This window comes from Mchenga conophoros, linkage group LG13 (assembly GCF_057382185.1).
Source record: "Mchenga conophoros isolate Kocher_MC1m ecotype Shallow Benthic linkage group LG13, M_conophoros_male_GT1.1, whole genome shotgun sequence".
Classification (NCBI taxonomy): Eukaryota; Metazoa; Chordata; class Actinopteri; order Cichliformes; family Cichlidae; genus Mchenga; species Mchenga conophoros.
In genome coordinates this window covers 5,308,319-5,328,837 of record NC_140538.1, presented here as the reverse complement: position 1 = coordinate 5,328,837, position 20,519 = coordinate 5,308,319, and the positions used below count along the sequence as shown (strand labels likewise).

Below are 20,519 nucleotides of genomic sequence, written 5' to 3'. Positions count from 1 at the left end.
TAGAAGCCTGAATGCAAAGCCAGGCTCTTTTCTCCCTGATGCCTGTATTAATGCTGTGTCCCACTGGACCAAAATCAGCTTTTCTGCAGCTTTTTCACTGTCAGGCCATTTTACCTGCTGCACAAGTGCTGGTAAACCTCTTAAGCTCATTCTGCCCCATTTCTTTCCCTCTTCCCTCCCAAGTAGTCTCAAAGGATTCACCAAAGACAAAGACGCAGCCTCTTTGACTATTAGGGCCATTTAAAGGTATCCCCATGTTGAACATGGCTGAAATACAGTGCCGTTATTTTGATGCGTCCCATCAGTATTTATTTTATAATTTACAACCCCAGTTAGCTGCAGTGGTTTAATGTTTTTAAATTCATTTTTCACAGTCTACTGTGTGCTACTACTCAGTGCTACTAAGTACATAAGTGGTTTTGCCTGTACCTCTTTTATATTATCTTAAAGTTTCATGAGAGAAAGTGTAAGATTTTGACACCTTTGAAAGACAATTAGTACAAAATGAAAGACTTTTCGCCTCTTAACGTAAAAATGAAAAAGAATAAGAAAGTGCGGGTCTGTCTAGCATAGGATGATTTCTTATTAAACTACTGATGCACATTTAAAGACATCTAAAGTTTAATTGTTAAGAATTTATCAGATTCTAAAGTTAGCTTTTAATTTCAAGAGAAACTCTGAGGGCAACATGTCCTCATAGTAATTAGATGTCATAGTCTCTCCTCGGATATCTTTTTTTTGTTCCAATACACTTAATATCAAAAGCATAAGCTGTCCTTATAAACATAATTTACTTTACAGTTGGAAGAAGTGATATTTCTTCATGAATGACACATTTGTTATTTATATAATATGGTTTGATCTTCATCTACATGTGAGTCACACTTTTATGCACAAACTCACTCAACAAATAAACAAAAACACAGGTCTCAGGTGTTCTAGTTAAGGAGGTAAGACAATGTTTTAGTTGAGCTCCTATAAAGAAACACATACTGATAAAGTACGCTCTTCTCAAGAGGATTGGTTGGTATGAACTATGCCTTGTTCACAACAACTTTCTTAGGGCCTTAATATAATCATTATGTAATATCCTGGAGGTTTGAAAATGCAAAGAAAGCTATTCTAAAGACATAGGCGTTCATTAATCCACAATAAGACAAACAGTTTACAAATGGAAGAAATGTTGGGCTGTTGCTATTCTGTATACGGGTGAAGCTCTGTGGATGGTGAAGGAGAATTTGAAGTTTTTGGCAAAAATGCACAAAGTTCCTTTAAGAAAAGAGACACTGCCAAAAACTGACTGAGAAGCATGGTGGATGCAGCATCATGGAATAGTTGTTTGGCTGTCTTGCAATCACTGTGGGATCAAAGAATTAGAAATGACATTAGGACATGTTGCACAAGAACATCTGGGCAGCAGTTCCTTAAGCTTATGAGCGCATTCTGTAGGTGATCTAATTAAACAATAAACCAAACCAAAGTAAATATTCAACAGAGTGCTTGAGAGAGAACTAAATTTAAGTTTTGGAAACTCCAAAGCAAGTCACTAACTTTTACCTAATTTAGACGTCTGTGGAAATGCCTGCTGTGTGCCATCAAGACATCAGTTGATGATGTGGAAGTGTCAGAAGCAATTTTAGGCTAAATCTAATGAAGGCTATTGCTGTTAAAAGAGGACCTAACGGTTTCAAGGCTACAATTTGCATTTGTTCAGTAAAACCATTAAAAAAAGCTTTTTATTTATGTTAATGTAAAAATAGCAGTAAATACAAACACATTACGTGTTGAGGTGTTGAAAAAAACTCCTTTGTGAAAAGGTTTTTAATTGGCAGTCATCTTAGTGGGACTTTGACAAATCAATTGTTGTTTGGTCTGCTGCTGTGCAACTTTTCAGTTCTCCATTCTTGTATTTTCTTAACCAAGAATGCTCACTTTCTTAAATGTAACCATATTTTAAATGAGTGGATAAGACATTGGGAAACACCATTAGTAACAGTCATACTGGTTGAGCTTGGAAGAAACTGACAGGTAATCAGTTTTCCTGTGAAGCAGACCTCCTAATTGAATTACTCCATTTAATTACTAAATGGATCAAAGCTCTAAGATGGTCATTACAATTCTTAGACTTTACTCTTAGTTTTCTACGAAACAATAGCAGTGATTTTGCTCAGTGCACTGGCACACCAATACTTGCTCTAAGATGATGACTACTACTTTTCCCCAGTACTTCTGTACTGGTTGTGCTGCTGGCATGAAATCATAAGTGAAAACAAACAAACCACCAACCAGTAGCCGTCAGTAAATTTGTGCTGTTGAGAGTTTTACTTTTGTACACCAATATTCCTTTTGTTTTTTTTGTTTTTTAAATTATCCTCATTAACCGCTCGTCTTTGGTTGACTTGGTCATTTGGTCATTTATCTTAGAGCATTGATCCATATGAGGAGTCTTTGTGCCTTCTAACTGTAACTGAAATATCAGCTTTTTGTTGTCCCTGCAGGACAGGAAAGTGAATGGAAAATCAATTATTTTTGTAATAAATAATCCTCTTAACATGATGGATTTGAGACATAGACTGCAGTGGCTTTTCAAGAGTTTTCATATCTGAGAGCCAAAACTGTACTCTGAAGCCAGAAGGCACATCTTACATAGACACAGAAAAACACACAGTAAACTCACACAACTGTTCATAAACACGGATTGTATTGAGTTACAGAGTGAGGGATGAGATGAGGTGAGAGGTGAGGATGGCTTTCATGCTGTTAGGAATATGTGTGGGTGTGTATGCTGATGAAACGAGTGGAAATATAGATAATACATCTTTTAATATTGCAAAAACAGTACAAAAATGTGGCTCATTTAAACATGCACAAACTAGATGAAGTTTTTGGCCACTTTAAAAAGGGCATATCATATTTTTTTAACTTTATGAGCCTTAATTAGTATAGCAGACATTGGAAACATAGTAAATTGGAAGCTTGGGTTTCCACAAGCAATAAAGAAACATTGTTTGATAATCAGCCAGGATGTTGTATTCACTAATTGTGCTTTTCTTTACTGAAATATAGAATAATCTGTTAAAGTTAAACCAGTTAATATCTGCATGGTTGAAGACAAGCAGAAAAATCAATTACCAATAATTACAATAAATACACAGTGTGCATTGACTGAGTCGACATGTTTTATATCTGTGGCTTTGAACACCAGAGTGTCACACACTGCACCAGCATCCCAGAACAGAGAACATGATGGATGATGCAGCCAGTTGATTTAGTGGAGCTATAGCATGCAGTAGGTTTGTCAAATTTCAATTGTTGAACAAAGTGCTGCAGAATACCGAAGAACACAAAAGGCCAGAAGCTTTTAGTCACAGGCTAATCTTATAATAACCTGCAACCCATACGGTGGTGCATCACATTGTATTCTTTGTGTTTGTGTCATGTTTGAATGTAAAAGGCAGGAATAAAACCAATGGTTTTTTGTAAGAGGTCTGAATGCTGGCCTTGGATAAAGAAAGATGTTTAACAGATACTGTTTTAGTTTCCAGTGTTCTGTAAAAGGAGCAATAAAAAAGCAGTGCAGTGACTTGTGTCGATTTTAGTCTGTGTTGTTCTTACATTTGCAGGAAGAAGTTTTGTTGGAAAAAGTTCCAATCACAAATGGGAGGAGAAGAAAATCAGCATTTTAACTGCTGTTCAAAGGTCATATAGAGGCAAAAAGTCAAACTTGTACATTTTGCACTAACCTCTTGCACTCTCTTTCCCTTTCTTGTCTTGTCTCAGATTGCTTTCTCTCAGCACAACAGCATCATGGACCTGGTGCAGTTCTTCGTTACCTTCTTCAGGTAAGTTTTTGTTTTTTTTTATTGTTATATTTACTTATTTACTGACTCTTTCATGCCGAGCACCTTGTAGGGCTTTTGCTGCTCAGTGGTTCAGCTCCCAGAAGATCTTTGCTCAACTGAGCTCTAACCTGAAGTCACAAAGTTACAGTAGGAGGCAGCAGCCTCAGGAAAGACACTTCACCCTCAGCAGCTGTGTTACCTTCTGCAGGAGAAGTGTGGGTTGCTAAGAAAGAGCATGGATGCACAATTGATTGAAACATAATTTTATCTTGAAGAAAACCTGCAGGATTAATAAGATGAAGGGTTTTGTTTGTATAATGTATAAAGTTGCTGTGCTTGCTCTTAAAAGAATCATTTCGAAATCTTAATACTTAAAAATCTTAGGTTTCATGAAACAAAAAACTTTAAAAAGTATCCAAATGAGTTGCTTTGACCTGCAAATCAGCTAATTAGTGGGCTCCCAATCTTTGAAAAACCAGTGCATTATTAATAAGCTCATAAGAATTTTATAGTTGTTTTTCATACCTTCTCACTCACTTGAATTGAAGAAAATATATGATTTTCATATCTAAACTCAAAATGCTGAAACCTAAGAATCCAGTGAAATTAACTATGAGTTTTTCCTTACTATATTTGTTATGTTTCTCTTATTATAATAAAGCCATCATAGCAAGTGAGGAAACTTTCACTAAAAGATTAATTTATATAGTAATATTTATGACATACTTGCCCTTGGTATACTTTTTATTGCATACGTGTAAGAAGACTATAAGTGTACACTATTTGTGTCCAGATGGTTGATTCTTCATAGTCTTTAATCATCTCTGGGTTGTTAAAAAACACATTATAAATACAATAATAGTGGTTATAACAATGACGATAAACAGCTAAATAAAACACGAAGAAATGAATGTAGGTTTGTTAACAGCTCACGTACCTTGTAGTTCACTAGTGCACATGCATGTCTTTTTAAAGTAACCGGTCATCAACAGCCATCAAGTTGAGAATCACAGCTTCTGGGATATTACCGAGCACTTCCATTCAGTGCAATTCTTTCCTTCTAAAATTAAGTTTTTCAAGGCTAAGTGTAAAAAGAGTGACCAGAGCCACAGAAATAACTCGTCATTTCCTTTTCTAGTTGCATTATAGTCTTTCATGTGGGAGAGTATTAAAGATTTCCCACTACCAAATTACCAGTACTTGGATGACAAGCTTTGATCCAACTGTGTAAAATAGACTTTCTGGCAACTCTCTAGAGGGTAGGCCTAAGAGGAATCATCTTTTGTATTGCTTAATTTATTTTTTATTTTCCACTAAGTTCCAGGAAATCCTAAGAACCTGGAAATCAATTTACTCCCCAGAAGCAGCAAAAATATGTTCGCCTCTCAGAATGCCACTTAATGCACAGATGAGGTTTTACCATGTTTAACTATATACCTTGATGATATTTGACATGTGTTTGTTCAGACAGTTTGAACTGAAACAAATGCAAACATACATATAAATAAAGTGTATATGTAGGCGATCGTGGCTCAAGTGTTGGGTGTTCGTCTTGTAATCGGAAGGTTGCCAGTTCGAGCCCCGGCTCGGACAGTCGCGGTCGTTGTGTCCTTGGGCAAGACACTTCACCTACCGCCTACTGGTGATGGCCAGAGGGGCCGATGGCGCGATATGGCAGCCTCGCTTCTGTCAGTCTGCCCCAGGGCAGCTGTGGCTACAACTGTAGCTGCCTCCACCAGTGTATGAATGTGAGAGTGGTATTGTAAAGCGCTTTGAGGGGTCCCAAAAAGCGCTCCAATCCATTATTATTATTATTATTATTATTATGAGAAAAAAACAGAATTTATATAATTCTAATGAGTTTGGGAATCAATATTTGATATGATCACCTTTATTTTTCAACATCGCCTGAAATCTTTTTGGCAAATTTTCATAATTCCATTAATTCTGACAAGATCCCCAACACTACTGCCTCAAATGCAACCCCAAACCATGACAGAGCCTCCTCTACATGCTTTACAAATGGTTGTCATAATCAGTGCTGTACCTCTCTCCTGACCTACTCCAGGAACCAAAATTTTCTGATTTGGATTAATCACTCCATCAGATCTGTTGCCACTGATCTTCATTCCAGGTCTTGTGTAGTTTGCCATACCCCACTTTTTTCCTCTCCATTTCTCTTCCTTATGAACTTCTTGACAGCCACGTTTCCACTGAGATTTTGGCAAACAGTAGATGGATCAACCAGGTGCCAAGGACCAGGTGCATCGCTTAGGCCCTGTGTCACATCTTTGCTGGATTTGTTTTCCAATTTCTTAAGGACAAGACTTTCTGATGTTATTCATCTGCTGTAGTTTTTTTGTCCTCCACTTATCTGGTTTCCTCAAAATTTTTAATGGCACACTGCACATATGCTGCCTGTTGTGGTGAGATTGGGTGCCAAATGTTCATCTAAAAGCTCTTTGGAATCATCTTCCTGGTGCAGAAATACGATTTATAGCTGTAAAACTATGTTTCCCCTGTTACTTGTAATTTTTGGTTTTCTGGAATTAGTTTTTTTGTTGCTTGTTAGACTACCTGCCTCACTCTAATAAAAGTTCATTGTCCATTTCTTCATTCTGTCTGCAAGTCTGCATTTGGCTCCACATTATCCACACATTATGATAACTATCTGGTCGTTAAGTGATGACGTGACGAATCCTACTTCCGGGCCTAAAGTAGTCTGTGTTTAATATGGCTTTTGTGTTGTTAACATGTTTAATGTTTTGTATTTTCTTCTATTTAATCTCAAAAAACTCCTAAAACAGTCAGTGATCACTGTTGACCTCCCTCGGCTTTTATTACTGCTAATCATTTATTTAAGCTCAGTTTTTAAAACCTTAGGCTGTAGCTACAGCCCAGCCCATGCAGCAGTATATGAATGACTAACCTCATATTGTGGATGGATTATCTCAGTTGTTCTCCTGGCTGAAGTTTGGTCCTTTTACAGCATCCTGCCATGCGATTACATTTGTTCCTGACCACCGAGAACACTCACGCTAACTTTTATCGAGTGGAAAAAAAGTTAGCTTGTGTATATTATGCTAACATAGCTGTGTCGCTAGCGGTCACGTAGCACATCATTATATACCAGCTAGCCCAACTTCAGTAACCCTACAAACGTCACTGCTGTTTAGTTTTCTGTCTTCATTTATGCTGGAAGTGATAACAGAGCTGTACGTTTTAATTTGTTTCCAAAACCCCGCAGTCAGAACATGCTATATTGTATTTATTTATTTTTTTATTTTTTTATTTTTTTTGTGTCCCGTTTGGATCTTTAGCCATCAGAATTGTTGTCTTGAGGCCAAGAAAGATGCCAAGCGGATTTATTTTACCAAGTGGATCATCATGGCCTTGCCATATTGGTCCATTTGATTGACCTTTATTATAATTATGAATTTATTTTATTTTCAGTTGCTACAAACGGGACAGACATGACTGGGGGATAGGACAGGGAGAAAGAATGAAAGAAAGAGAGGGAGAGAAAGAAAACCAAAGGGGAGAAGAGACGGTGAGAAGGGGGGGAAGAAAGAAAAAAACAAACAAACAAAACACCTGGATCACCTGTATGGAGAAAAAAAACAGAAGAGAAAGCAAACAACAAAGAGCAACATAATAAAAAAAACATCACCATCACAATAAACTAGCTAGCAGTAGATACTAAATAATAAACAATGTTGTGCAGCATGCAAGATAGACAGCGCACAATGTGCTTTGAGGCAGCAGCCAAGAAAGGCTGTGAACACACGTGTGTACACCTGTTTGCACACCTGTGTGGATCAGCATGCTTGTATTCCAAAGGTTTCTCCATGTAATGATCTGCTAGGGAGTGTGGGGAGCCATAGCCCCGTCCACCAGGGTATGAAGCAGGTATGGAGGAGATCCAGGCCCCAGATATCCAGAGGCCCCAGAGTACAAGGACCCGAGGAGGACCACCAAAGGGGGGGGGGGACCGTGCCACCCTCCTGGGAAGAGCTGAGTAGAGCCCCAAATACACCGACCATCCTCTGGATGCTGTAAAATGTGCCCACCCCCAAGGCCCTATATGTGTGTGTTATGTGAGAGTGTGAGTAATGTGGATGTCTAGGTTGCAGAATAAAATTGAGGCACAGGCGGCCAGAAGGGGACAGAGGGGGAGTGCCTCCCTGCACCCTAGTGACATACCTGCACCCCAAGCCCTGCGTGTGTGGGTGGGTGACCCCAGTGGGCACCCCCACACTCTGGAACCCACCAGGGCAAGGGGGCCCAGGCCCATCCGGACCGGGGCCCGCAGCTATATATAGCTATATTGTATTTAGATAGAAGCTAGTGAGCTAACTCCCTGCTAACTTCTAACTCCGTTAAATGTCATAAATTCCGTTTTCATGGATGCCTGGATGTTAAACTCAATTGTTACACCTGGTAGAGCAGAACGCTGATCATTTTATTAAAGATGAAAGACTTTAGACAGTTTTTCAACTCTCAGTAATGCCATAGTGATCGTTTGATATATGGACCTGCAGCGGAGCTTAGGCCCAGACACGGCTAGTGACGTCAGACTTAACGACCCGATAGTAGAAAGGCAGTGTTCAGCAGCCAGTCTAGCAGTATATCATCGTTGATTATGCACACAAAAAAAGTCAAAAGATAGAATGAGTTTCACATTTACACATTAATCAGCTTAAAGCAGCAAGAATACAGATGATGGGAAGCTACATGGGATGAAATGTCTTGCTTACCCATCTTGTTTATTTGTCTATATACAGTAGAGCTTGCTGTGGACATTTAAAGGAATCAGCACAAATAGACATGAAACAGGACAACATCCTGCTGTCTGTGCATTTTCCTTTATCTTTCTGAGGCAGGACGTTGTTTAATAATATTATTATTGCTTTTTGTTGTTTAAGATAAATGGAAATAATTAAATCCAAAAATAATTTCCATTCCATCTATGGTTTTCCTTTACAATAACTCCATTAGAAAACACACAGCCAGTCATTTTTATTTTTCTATTTTTGGACTGGGTGAGAGTCGTTTGTGTTACAGCTCATAGTCATGCAGACCCACACTGGATCTAATGAGACTGTTTTGGGAAAGATGTCTGGAATGAGCTCTGCTGTCTTCAGGCAAGATTCTGCCACTCAGCTCTGACGTCGGACAAGTGTGTGTCTCTGTTTGTGTTAGTGCGTGTGTGTGTGTTATTTCCTGTATATGTTCACATGTATCCTCTTTCCTGTGTTCATGCTTGTGTGTGTGGGAGTGTGTGTCACTATGCAGCCATGTGGGGAAGTGAGACGTTTTGTGCCCAGGGCCGGCTTCTGGACATCGGTGACCTTTAGGCCAGCATAGAGAGATGATGTCACCATTCAGGGACAGTGTCAAGTTTTGCCGGGAGAGTTTCTTGCATGTGTGTATGCATGTTAGTTACTGCTATGTTGATGAGTTGCTCTCTTCTGCACTGCAGACTTGAGAAAATGATATGTGCTAAAACAAGGGGACTTTTCTTTCCATTGTTGGTTTATTTGCAGCATGTTATATAATGTGATGTGCATTTATTTTTCTTTAAGTTGTGGTGAGTTCATTAAAGGGTTTTGAGCAGCAGTTTTTGCCAATGTTGAACCGAAAAGCAAACAGACCATCCCGTTCTCGTTCCCATAACGAGGTGAACAATGTGGCCTTTGTGTCTGTGATATTGGGTTATGAAATAATAAGACTTGTTACCACTATGCCAACTCTTGCCACAATGCCAACATTCCCTGCTGAGTTTGGAAGTTTGTTCACTTACAAATGTATGAAAAGGCTCTGCGGTAGCTTCATTGTTAAGTAGAGAGACAGAATATTAACTAGATCCAGACACATAACATTACATAAAAGTTATAAACGGCTGTGTGCCCATCTGCCATTACACAATAGACATACATTGTAATATACTTTGCATAATAGATTACAGTCAATCAGTTACAGATAATACTGATCTCAGCTTGTGTGAATAAAGCACACCTGTACACAGAATCACCACCATCATTGGCAAGACCAAAGAGTTGTCAGATGATGTCATGGACAAGATTGTAGATTCTAAGGAAGAAGTTCGGAGAACTGTTGGTTATTCAGAAATGGAATAAATGCAGAATGACTATCAATTTCTCTTGGGCTCATACGTGAGGATGATCATGAGAGATGGTAGATCAATCCAAAACTACACGGGAAGATGCTTGTTAAAGTTCTGAATGCAGGTAGGACCAAAGTCACCAAGAACACCTGCTGTGTTTGAAGGAAGATAAATGCTAAATATGATCCAAAGAACACCATGGCCACAGTCAAGCAAAGAGGTCAATCTACGTTGCTCACGAGCTCTGGGTAGTAACCGAAAGAATGAGGTTGCGATACAAGCAGCAGAAATTAGTTTCCTTTGAAGAGTGGGTGGAGTAGAGCCACTGCTCCTCTACATTGAAGGAGCCAGTTGTGGTGGTTTGGGCATTGGACTAGGATGCCTTCTCAATGCCTCCTAGAGGTGGTTTTCTGGGCATAGCCTACTGGGAGGAAGCCCCGGGGCAGACCCAGGATTCTCTTTAGAGATTAGATCTCTGTGTTTTGAAAAGTGAACTACTTCAGCTGGGAGGTAGGGGTGGGGCAGTGTGTTCCATCTATGCTGTATGAAGTTGTGTGTAAAACTGAAAGAGGTGAAAACTGTTCGGTATTGGATGGATTATCTGTTCAGAGATTAATTGTTAGTTATTAGTATCTGAATATTTTTTGACAACACTTTAGGGTAATTGAAGAAAAACTAAGAAGTCTGATAAATGAAATGCAGTCTATCGTCAAATGTTGTCCTTACCATGTCCACATGCGGTGCTGTAGATTCTGAGTGTGTCACAAGTCTGGACTTCTTGGCTTGTGTTGCAGTGTGCAAGTACCAAAGAGCCTTAGTCATGACTCTCATTTTGTGTGTGTATGTGGGGGGTAGCCTTTAGGCAGAAGGCAGAGTGATGAGATGCAGTCTGGCAGTGGGAATGCAGAGAAAATTGAAAGATATGCAGCTAAGGCAAAAATCAGGACTGAAAGTAAATATTGAACATGTATCTGCATGTCAGTTAGTGATCTGATTTACCCAGATTACTTATTACCCTAAAAATACATTTAATTTCTATCTCTGCAATAACCACTCCAAACTTCTAAAAAGGGTTCAACAGCTTTAAATTCGGTTTAGGCAATCAAATCTCTCGGTTAAGGCTGGAGAAAGATTGAGTTCTGGGCCAACACTGCTTTGTGCATGACAGTGATCTACAAACATCTGTTGAGTATTCAACAGTTAATTCAGTAATTGAGCAATTAAGTGTCCTTCAAAATCAATTGAGGCAAATTAGTTATAAACATATTTTGTCAGAGATAGGTGATGGAACCTGGCCTCCATTGCTGCCTGAAGAATTGTGTGACAGTGTGATGTGAAAAGGCATCATGTTTCTTTCAGCATTGCTGGTCAAAAATCCACAACAGTCTTATCATATTATAATTAATGTAAATGTAGAAACTGTGGTGCAGCCGATTAAGTAGAGTACTTTTACCCACTCAGAGTTGAATCCTGTATGAAGCCAAAAGCCTGCATGAAGCAGGCTTAATACAGAGGGGGAACTGCTGCAGGAGAAGGGCTGTCTATTTTCAAATCCTTAAGGGTTTTTATTTTTCAGTTCTAGATTTCTGCCTTCTGCAGCTTTAATTATAGTCCAAAAATTTGAAGCAGAATCAAAGTTGGCGACATGAGGGCAGAGGGGAAAAGAGAAAAGACTGAAATGCTGCAGTATTAAACAATAGCTGGAGAAAAAGCTCAGCCATTATTAATTTTATGTGATATTTTGAAAGTGGCATCGTTTTAAGTGTAAATACAGTCTCGTAATGACTCATATCGATCTGTGTTGGATGTGCTTTTGAAAATTAGGCCCAGATGTTTAAAGACTCCCGGAGTAGTTGTAAAATTTTCTTCCACAAATAATCTACAGTTTAAAAACTCTCCTCCCCTCATCTTCCCGTCTCTCCCACCCTTCATCCCGTCTCTCCCACCCTTCATCCATCCTCCATGCACATTCTTTTTCATATCCAAATGAAGGAGAATGGCCATAATTAAACAGCATTTATGTTGCTCCTCTCCACAGTCTCAGATGCTAATTGGTGACACCGCAGCGCAGCTTTGTCCAATTACTCCCAGCTCTGACTCGCTTGATTAGCAATCAGTTTCATTCTCTCTCTTTTCCCCTAAAACAGCAGAGTCGCTACTCAGAAGTGAGTGGCTCATGAGACTCCCCGAAATTGCCCATGTCATTTCAAAATGACCACCATGACCAACATCCACTTCGAGTTAAATTCTCTGTGGTGTTCTCTTTGATCAAATATCTGGGTAGTGACCGAAAGAATGAGATTGCAGACAAGCGGCGGAAATGAGCTTCGTCTGCAGGGTATCTGTGCTCAGGCTCAGGGTGAGGGTGCTTGCTCATTTGGGAGGGACTCAGAGCAGAGCTGAACTTTAGAGCAGCTGACTGAAAATCTGACTAGGTTGCCTCCCAGGTAAGGAAATTTGGACAGACCCAGGCATGGCTTTACATTCAAGTGCAGATAGCTACGAATTTAACTATTGATCTTTTCAGCATCGTCCCTAGTTACTAAATTTTTCAGATTTTACACTCAAGTCAGTATAAGGAAGCTGACTGAGTGGCAGTGGGATAAACCAGTGGTCCAACCTGCCAAATATTATGATAAATAATATAACACACGAGCACATCAGTGCATTTTTCCCCTTTCCTGCCATGAAAGATGACTGCTCTCTCTGTGGGCATAGTTCTTCAAGAGGCTTCTTTCTTTTAAAATGAGTGCTGGTTCACAGGGAACCGTTAGACAACCGACATTGTCTAACTTTGTAAGATATTTACCTTACAGTGTGGAGCACCTTGCACTCACTCACTCTTTTTATTTTTGCTTCACTTGCTGTTTGATTAGGTCTGGGCACCAAAATGATCAGGTTATATTTGCATGTTGAAAAGTGATAGTTACGGATTCCCAGTGGGAAATGCTGGTGTTCCATATGTGATTAATTGGAAGACAGACAAGATAACTTATTGCAGAGACCAAATGAGTCAACTTAAATGGTTTCATCCAGACTGTGCAGCACTTTGTAACTGTTTATTTTAAAGAGTGCTTTAAAAATAAATTATAATTCTTTCCTTTGCTGAAGTGCCAAAATCAAGGCTTAGAAACAAACACACACATTGAAAACATTACAGTTAGAGAACCTGCAGCTTCTCTCTCATGACTCATGCCCTCAGCCTGTCCCTACACTTAGAGTTGATTTGCTGCTTTAGCAAATAGCACAGAATCAGAAACAGCTTTCTATCTGTGGCCCATGTTAATTGACTATCTTATTGATTTTTTTCCTACCTTCAGGGGTTCAGATGATTCACTGTACTTCCCTGCATGTGTGTGCTCTTGTGTCTGTCGTATGAACTGTGCTTTTCTACATTTATTTGCCAAAGGCTGAGTCACTTAAAAAAGAAGGAATAAAAGCTGTGGGACCCAGAGTCGTTCTTACACATCCCTCGGCTGTTTAATCGTTTCAGTTGTTCTTACCTGTAGCTGAACAGTCTTAAAACTAAACCTATCAAGAAGCTCAGTCGAGTGTTAACAAACCCACAGGACAACCCTATCCTCCCCTCTTCTTTCTCCTCCCTAATAATTGTAAGAGCCACAATTAGCCATTCTGCTTCATTGGTTAGATGGCTAAGCTCAGGCCCTGTGGCCCATTAATGGTGAGCTGAGGTAAAACAGATTAAATTGGGAATCATGTGCCCGATTGAATCTGAGCCAGTGGAGTGTTTTTAGAATTTAGAGGATGGGAAATCACTGCAGTGGAGTTACTGAGTGTGTATGTCTTTGCAGTAATTATTCTGGTGAATAGTTGCTGTAATGGGGGTCCGGTACTATCCGGTGTGGGGGTTGTTGAGCCTGTGAAATCAGGATCATGTTATGCTGATGGTTCAAGTGGTTCTCCAGTTAGCTGTGAATACACCAAAAATAATGTTGTGTTGTGTCATTTAAAAAAATCAAGTTTGTCTAACTGGTGACCACTTAAGCCAATAAAACAAGCATTTTATGTTTATTATTATACAATCTTTGGGCAATGGAAAGACACAAAATACATATTGCATCAGTCTGTCATGTATTCACTACAACCACCTTTGTACTTCAACAAAGGCTGAACTCTTTGAGGCAAGCTTTTTTATAATTTATTTAAATAGCCTTCAGAAATGGTTCTCCAGACTTCTTGAAGGATTCAATTCAATTCAATTTCTTTATTGTCCCACAAGGGGAAATTAGTTTAGCAGCAGGAGGATAAGAACAAACAGAACAATACTATAAAACAATAATAACAATAATAATGATAGAAAATTCAAGGACAATTATTTGCCATTAAGGAGACAAGACGCAGTAGGGATAAAAGAGACCTGGAGTCTTTTAGTCCTCCTCGGAGGTACTCTAAAACGGCGGCCGGAAGGCAACAACTCAAACTCACTGTGAAGTGGATGGTTCACACAATTAATAATAGAATGAGCCTTTCTAAGCACATTTCTATGTTAGCTACCTCTTCCTTCTCTCTGTCAAGATAATTCCCCACTGCTTCAGTAATGACCGACCATGTGGGTTTTTTTTCCCAGATACGCTGTTTTGCTAATGTATTAGGGATCACTTTCATGCTGTGAGAAAAATCTGTTGCCAATCAGATGTTTTCCAGATAGTATTGCATGATGGATTCAAATCTGACAGTACTTGTACGTGCTCCTAATTCCATCAGTTTTGACAAGAAAGCCACTGGTTGAAATCAGCCATGACAGAGGCACCACTGTGTTTTACAGATGGCTCTAGATACTGTTGTATCTGCCATACACACTGACAATAATTTGAAACACACGTGAAATTTGGATTCTTCACTCCCTATGACCCTTTGCCACTGATCTTTATTTTAGTTCTTCTGTACCTTAGCATACCGCAACCTTATCTCTTCCTTAAGAAGAACTTCTTGACAGCCACCCATCCACTATGACCATTTCTGAGGAGACTTCAGTGAACAGTAGAGGGATTAACTGAAGGTCAAGCTGCATCTCTCAAGTCCTTTGTCAGATCTTTGCTTTTTTCCCCCCAATTTTTTTAAGGACATGACTTTTATTTCTTCTGTTCTCCCCTTTTCTAGTTTCTCTTAACTTTTTTAAAGACAAAATGGTGAGAAACGCAGCGAATAGCTCTTTGGGAATCATCTCCATAGTACAAAAATACTATTTTATTTATTTTAGACTGTGCTATCTTTGGCTTTTTCATAGTTTCAACTAAAGGAACAGAAAAAAGTGTTTTGATGACAGGCTGGTAGTAATATAAAATCTAAAGATACAGTTAGTAATTGGCTCTTTGCTAAGCTGCCTGCTGCTTGAATAAGTCACAAATCATTGGTTCAACAAAAAAAAGTTCAGTGACTGAACTGAAAATCAGTGAAAAAGCAGCCAACGTCCAACAAAACTCTTAGATGGATGGATGGACGGATGGTCTATCAATCTTCTTCCAAGTATCCGTGGCCGGGTCGCGGGGGCAGCAGCTGGGTCTGTCCCATGGCCTCCTCCAGGTGGGACATGCCTGGAACACCTCACCCAGGAAGCATCCTTGTCAGATGTCCAAACCACCTCAACTGGTTCCTTTCGATGTGGAGGAGCAGTGGCTCTACTCTGAGCCCCTCCCGGATAGTTGAACTTCTCACCCTATCTGTAAGCGAGAGTCCAGCCACCCTTCGGAGGAAGCCCATTATTGCCGCTTGTATCCGCAATCTTGTTCTTTCGGTCACACCCACAGTTTGTGACCATAGGTGGGGGTAGGGATGTAGATTGAATAGTAAATTGAGGCTTCACATTTACACTCAGCTCACTTTGATAGACATTCAGAAAAAAAGTCTTACTCCTTGAGAACTAAATCTAAAGCCATGAAAGGTGACACAATACTTTTGGTCAGTACTGTAGGTGTTTGCACCATGTTTGTTTTAACCGAAGACATGAAAGACACTGTGATGCTAGATGAAAGCTTTCATAATCTGCAAAAGTCAGCAGCAAGAATCTTTAAAGTGGATGGTTTTCATCCAGCAGCAGCAATGAGCATCTTGTCCTCACCACCGGAGGGGATTTCCTGGTTGCGATGTCTCTGAATGCAACTGAAAAGTCAGTGGACTGAAGAGGCCATGACAGCAGTCTCCTCGCCACAATTGGTCTGAAAATGTCACGCTCATTACAACACTAATACCCTTTACAATGCTGTCATCTCCATACTGAGAGATGGGAGAGCACATGCACACGCACTGACACACACAGAAACAGATGAAGAGCAGGATTGTTTCGAAGCTGCTGTCCTCAGCACTTTCTCAGGGACTTCCTGTTGTTAAGTCTTTGGGTGTGCTTGTTTTGAGTTGCTGTCAGAAGTTCTGCTTGAGAGAGAAGCTTTGTGTTTGGCCTGATAACTTTGGCCTCCAGACATTGAACTTTGTAACAGAATGTGTGGATGTGTGTGCGCATCTGTGTGTAAATGAAACCTTGTTCTTTGTTAGAGAGCATCATGTCGCTCATTGCCCTCTTGCCGCCCCTTTTGTGTCCTAAAATCCCCAGCTGCCTGTGGTCGCTGCGGTTTTGTATCTTGCCACATATTTCTCAAGAATTCCTCTCTCCTTTTTAGCCTATGGTCTGCAAGAAATGGAGGTAAAGGGGAGGAAATTAGTGTGGAAATGCAACCATTTATGGTTGTATTTTTATAGTGAGAGCTTAAATGATTGTGTTATCCACAGATACTGGACGCAGGATAACCCCAACAAATAAAAAGAAAACATTAACAGCTGAAAAGCTACTTATAAGCATGAACACAATGATTTTTCTTTTGTTTCACTGACTATTTTGTCACCTTGAGTGACGTCAAGCACTTAGTTGTAATATTTTGACTAACAAGCAGAATAATAATAAAAAAAAAACAACCCATGTAGTCTCTTGGTTGAAAGCCATCTGTTCTGATTCGTGCCACATCAACTGCTGGTTACTTGAAATGCTAACATTTCTTGTATAACCTTTTATTCCTAGAAGTAAAGCGGTTCTTTAAATTGTTTCCATCTAATGCTGCCTGATGGGTTGTTGTTTTGTTTTTTTGCATATTCTTGTTCATGCACTACTGAGAAATCATTGATTTTGGATTGATTTATCATCTGTCTGTCTCCTCTGTCCAGCTGTTTCCTGTCGCTGTTGCTGGTGGCTGCTGTAGTTTGGAAAATCAAACAGACCTGCTGGGCCTCACGGCGTAGAGAGGTAGGACACATCTTGGATAATGTATTGCTTGTGTGTTTGTAATGCGTTTTTATGTGTGCCATTGTGTGCATATGCATTTGTATACATTACATGCAGAGCGTTGTCAAGCTGTGTGTGCACTTGATTCTGCTGCACAGAAACGCAGATGCAGCTGACACATCAAAGGGTAAACACTGATACTACTTCCCACCCACAAGTTGTGAAGGGTGGGTTAATGTCATGAGTACTGGAAGGAAAAAAAAAATCTCTCTGCTTAACGAGCATCGCCATGACGATAAACAAGGCCATTCCCCTTAATTAGTGCTCCTCATGAGCCAATTAACTCAGACGAAGTGATGCTAAACGGAGTGGAATAGAGTGATATATCACTTAAAGCCTGAACAGATGCCACATCATTTCATATTTACTTCTGACCCTCCTCCGAACACACTCGCAGACACATGCAAAAACAATTTAGGCTCCAAATCAATCCCATGCTGCGCTGTTTGACATGTTTTTTGGGGGGATTTTTGTTTTGTTTTTTAGCAGTAACCCTTATTCTCTTTATCACACTTTGTGTTTTATGTTTGTGTCATCAGGGAGGAATCACTGTTGGTTTTGGACAGCTGATAATAGTCTATTGTTACTAGTGTAATCCATAGATGTACCACAGGGAGCTATTGTGTTTAAATACACTTGTTGGTTCTTGCTCTTCCCCCTTTTCTCCTCCACTGCTGTTTTGTCATCGTGCAGAAAATGCTGATCTTTTCATTTGCAAATTAACTTTCCCCATTTAAATGATGACGACGTGTGTCTTTAAGATTTATGATGTTTCAAAAATGAATTGCCTTCAATTAGGACTATTCGTAATCTTCTTAAGTGGAGTAAACCTTTATGTTCAGTTAGTGACGTTTTTCTCACATGGTGTATGCAAAACTAATTGTTGTTTGGTTTTTACAGATTTTAATGAATAGAGTCCAGATTGCAGATTGAGCCAGTATGTGACTTTGAGTTTGCATTAGCGTCTCTGCCGAAGAGAAAAGCTTGAAGAACATTTCTGGTTGCAGAAAGTAAACAGAAAATATATATATATATAAAAACACAAAATAAGCTGCTAATTATGTACCTGAGACTCTAAAAGATGTGTGTGCTGAAAACTTTAACAGACTTGCTGTTTTTTTTAAACAGTCCAAACAAAATGAGCTCCCCTGCTGCTAATCAGTATAACAAACAGCAGTGTTGCAATGACAGTAAACTGGCATTAGCACACATCTGGCAGGCAAACGCTAATGAAGCAAACACGAAACACTGAAAACCGCAGTTCTTAATATAGCCACCAGAGGCTGTCTTCTAAAGAGAGTCAATCCCAATAAAGTCCAATGTTAAAGTGACTTTAAAGATGAAAGAACTATTTTTACAGCTTTATAACAACAGTATGTGTGGTGAATCTTTTATAACTCACCCCGTCTGTATCACTGTATTAAGGGGTTAGCGTTATGCGTGATTGGAGCCATGGCTGCTCTGAGGCCACTAGCTGTTTTCTGGGTATACCCTTAGCTAATTTGTGGTGTTGTTGCCTTTTGGAGCATTTTGGGAGTGAAACTGTAGAATTTGCTTACATGTTAATCACCACTACTTCATAGATATGCGTCTTTGTGTTTATATTATGTACCAAGGTTGTTGGCATTTGGTAGTTACTTGAAGCGGCATTTAAATATTATAACTAAAAAATATTATTAGAAAATGGCATCACAGTGGTAGGACATATACAGTCTGATCATCCTACAGCTATAAAGCTGTAATAAACCCACCATGCTGTGACAAGGGGCAGAACAAGCTATGTTCAAGAGTAGCTCATTTTAAACGTGTGTGTGCATTTGTGTTTGTTTGTTGTTGTATATGTATGTATGTATATGTATATACATAGATAGATCATCAACTCATTGGAGTGTCCAGATAATGAATGCAAACGTTGCTCTGACCAAATCACTGCCAACACATTTCACACATGAGCCTGATGATAAATCAGTAATGTGTTTAACATCTGAAAAAAGGTGCTTACCGACAATCCAGTTGTTAATTTAAATAGTCCGATTTTTGACCTTATCATCTGTCTTTAATATTTTATGTTGTGCAGAGTCTTTCCTGAGAAATGACAAGTGAAATATAGAGCTTGATATAAACATTGAGGATTCTTGAACAGCTTTGTCCTGTGTGTGTGCGCGCGTGTGTGCGTGCGTGCGTGCGTGTGTGTGTACTTACAGGTGTGTATGTTTCCAGCGCAGTGATTATTTAGCCCTGTTTTATCAGTGTGAGGAGCAGTATGTTGGTTGCTGGCAGGCTGCTTGACACTCTGCTACAATATTTATGAGAGCTGGTCTCATATCACAGCACATTCGCAATGCTCACTGCACTGTTGGTTAATTTCCACATTTCTCTGTCTTTAACTGTGTGTCTCCCTCATTCTTCCTGAGGGCTATTTTCTTTTTACTGTCCTTTCCTCTGGATGATTGAGGATATAATAAGTGAAAAGTTGCACAGTGGAGAGAAATTATTGTTATTGGAACTTGAAAGATCCGGCTCAGTTTTCCTCCCATCATTATTTACAGTGCAGTTATATAAAATAAATTACTTCTTTAAGCACATGGTTAAATCAGAAAATTCTAATAGAATTAAAGTGGAGCATTCAAAGTATCAGGCAACAGCCATTTTTACAGCTAGTAGTGCAAGTAGTTACTGTCTACCACATGTATATAAGCAATGCATTCATTGTTTTTGGTAAAGAAGTTGGGGGTTTTCTGTAATACATGACCTCAATACTGACCTTAATCTGAAAAACAACAGATTAGTCTGTCAGTGACAAAATCTCATTTTCCTTCTTTAGCTCTAAGGGCCAATTGTGTCTTTTCTATTTTCCTTCAGATGATACCTGAAGCTTACAGATCAATCTCCAACCTCAATTTCCCACTGTATCATTTATGTCAGATGATATACGTGACTCTGAGACACACTTACTCACACAGATATAGTTCTAAGCTTCGCAAACTCAGTTTGGCTTCAGAAAACCATCAAGCAGAAAATTAACCAGGACAATCAATAGCGCTGATTTCTTTGTTTTTATGATTTCTTGGTGTTGATGTGTTTAGTGTCAACCTGATTATTAGAGAGATAAACTGCTGCTCCTTAAGGGTAGAGATGGATAGTACAGCCATGTTTATCTCATGTAAATTTTGCATTATATGAACTACAAGCTGATTGCTGAGCTGTTTGTGTGAGCCTTGTTGTAACAGGAATCCACTCAGTGGTCAATTCATTAGAT

At 39.4% G+C, this 20,519-nt stretch overlaps 1 protein-coding gene across 4 annotated transcripts in view; it reads left to right on the top strand.

The window, feature by feature from the left end:
* atrnl1a (attractin-like 1a) overlaps positions 1 to 20,519 on the top strand; it is a 325,280-nt gene that overhangs the window by 178,409 nt on the left and 126,352 nt on the right. For all 4 annotated transcript variants that reach the window (XM_085296143.1, XM_085296141.1, XM_085296142.1 and 1 more), the window contains 2 exons: positions 3,781 to 3,842; positions 17,143 to 17,221. In XM_085296143.1, the coding sequence (XP_085152269.1) occupies positions 3,781 to 3,842; positions 17,143 to 17,221 (141 nt within the window). The remainder of the gene's footprint in view (positions 1 to 3,780; positions 3,843 to 17,142; positions 17,222 to 20,519) is intronic.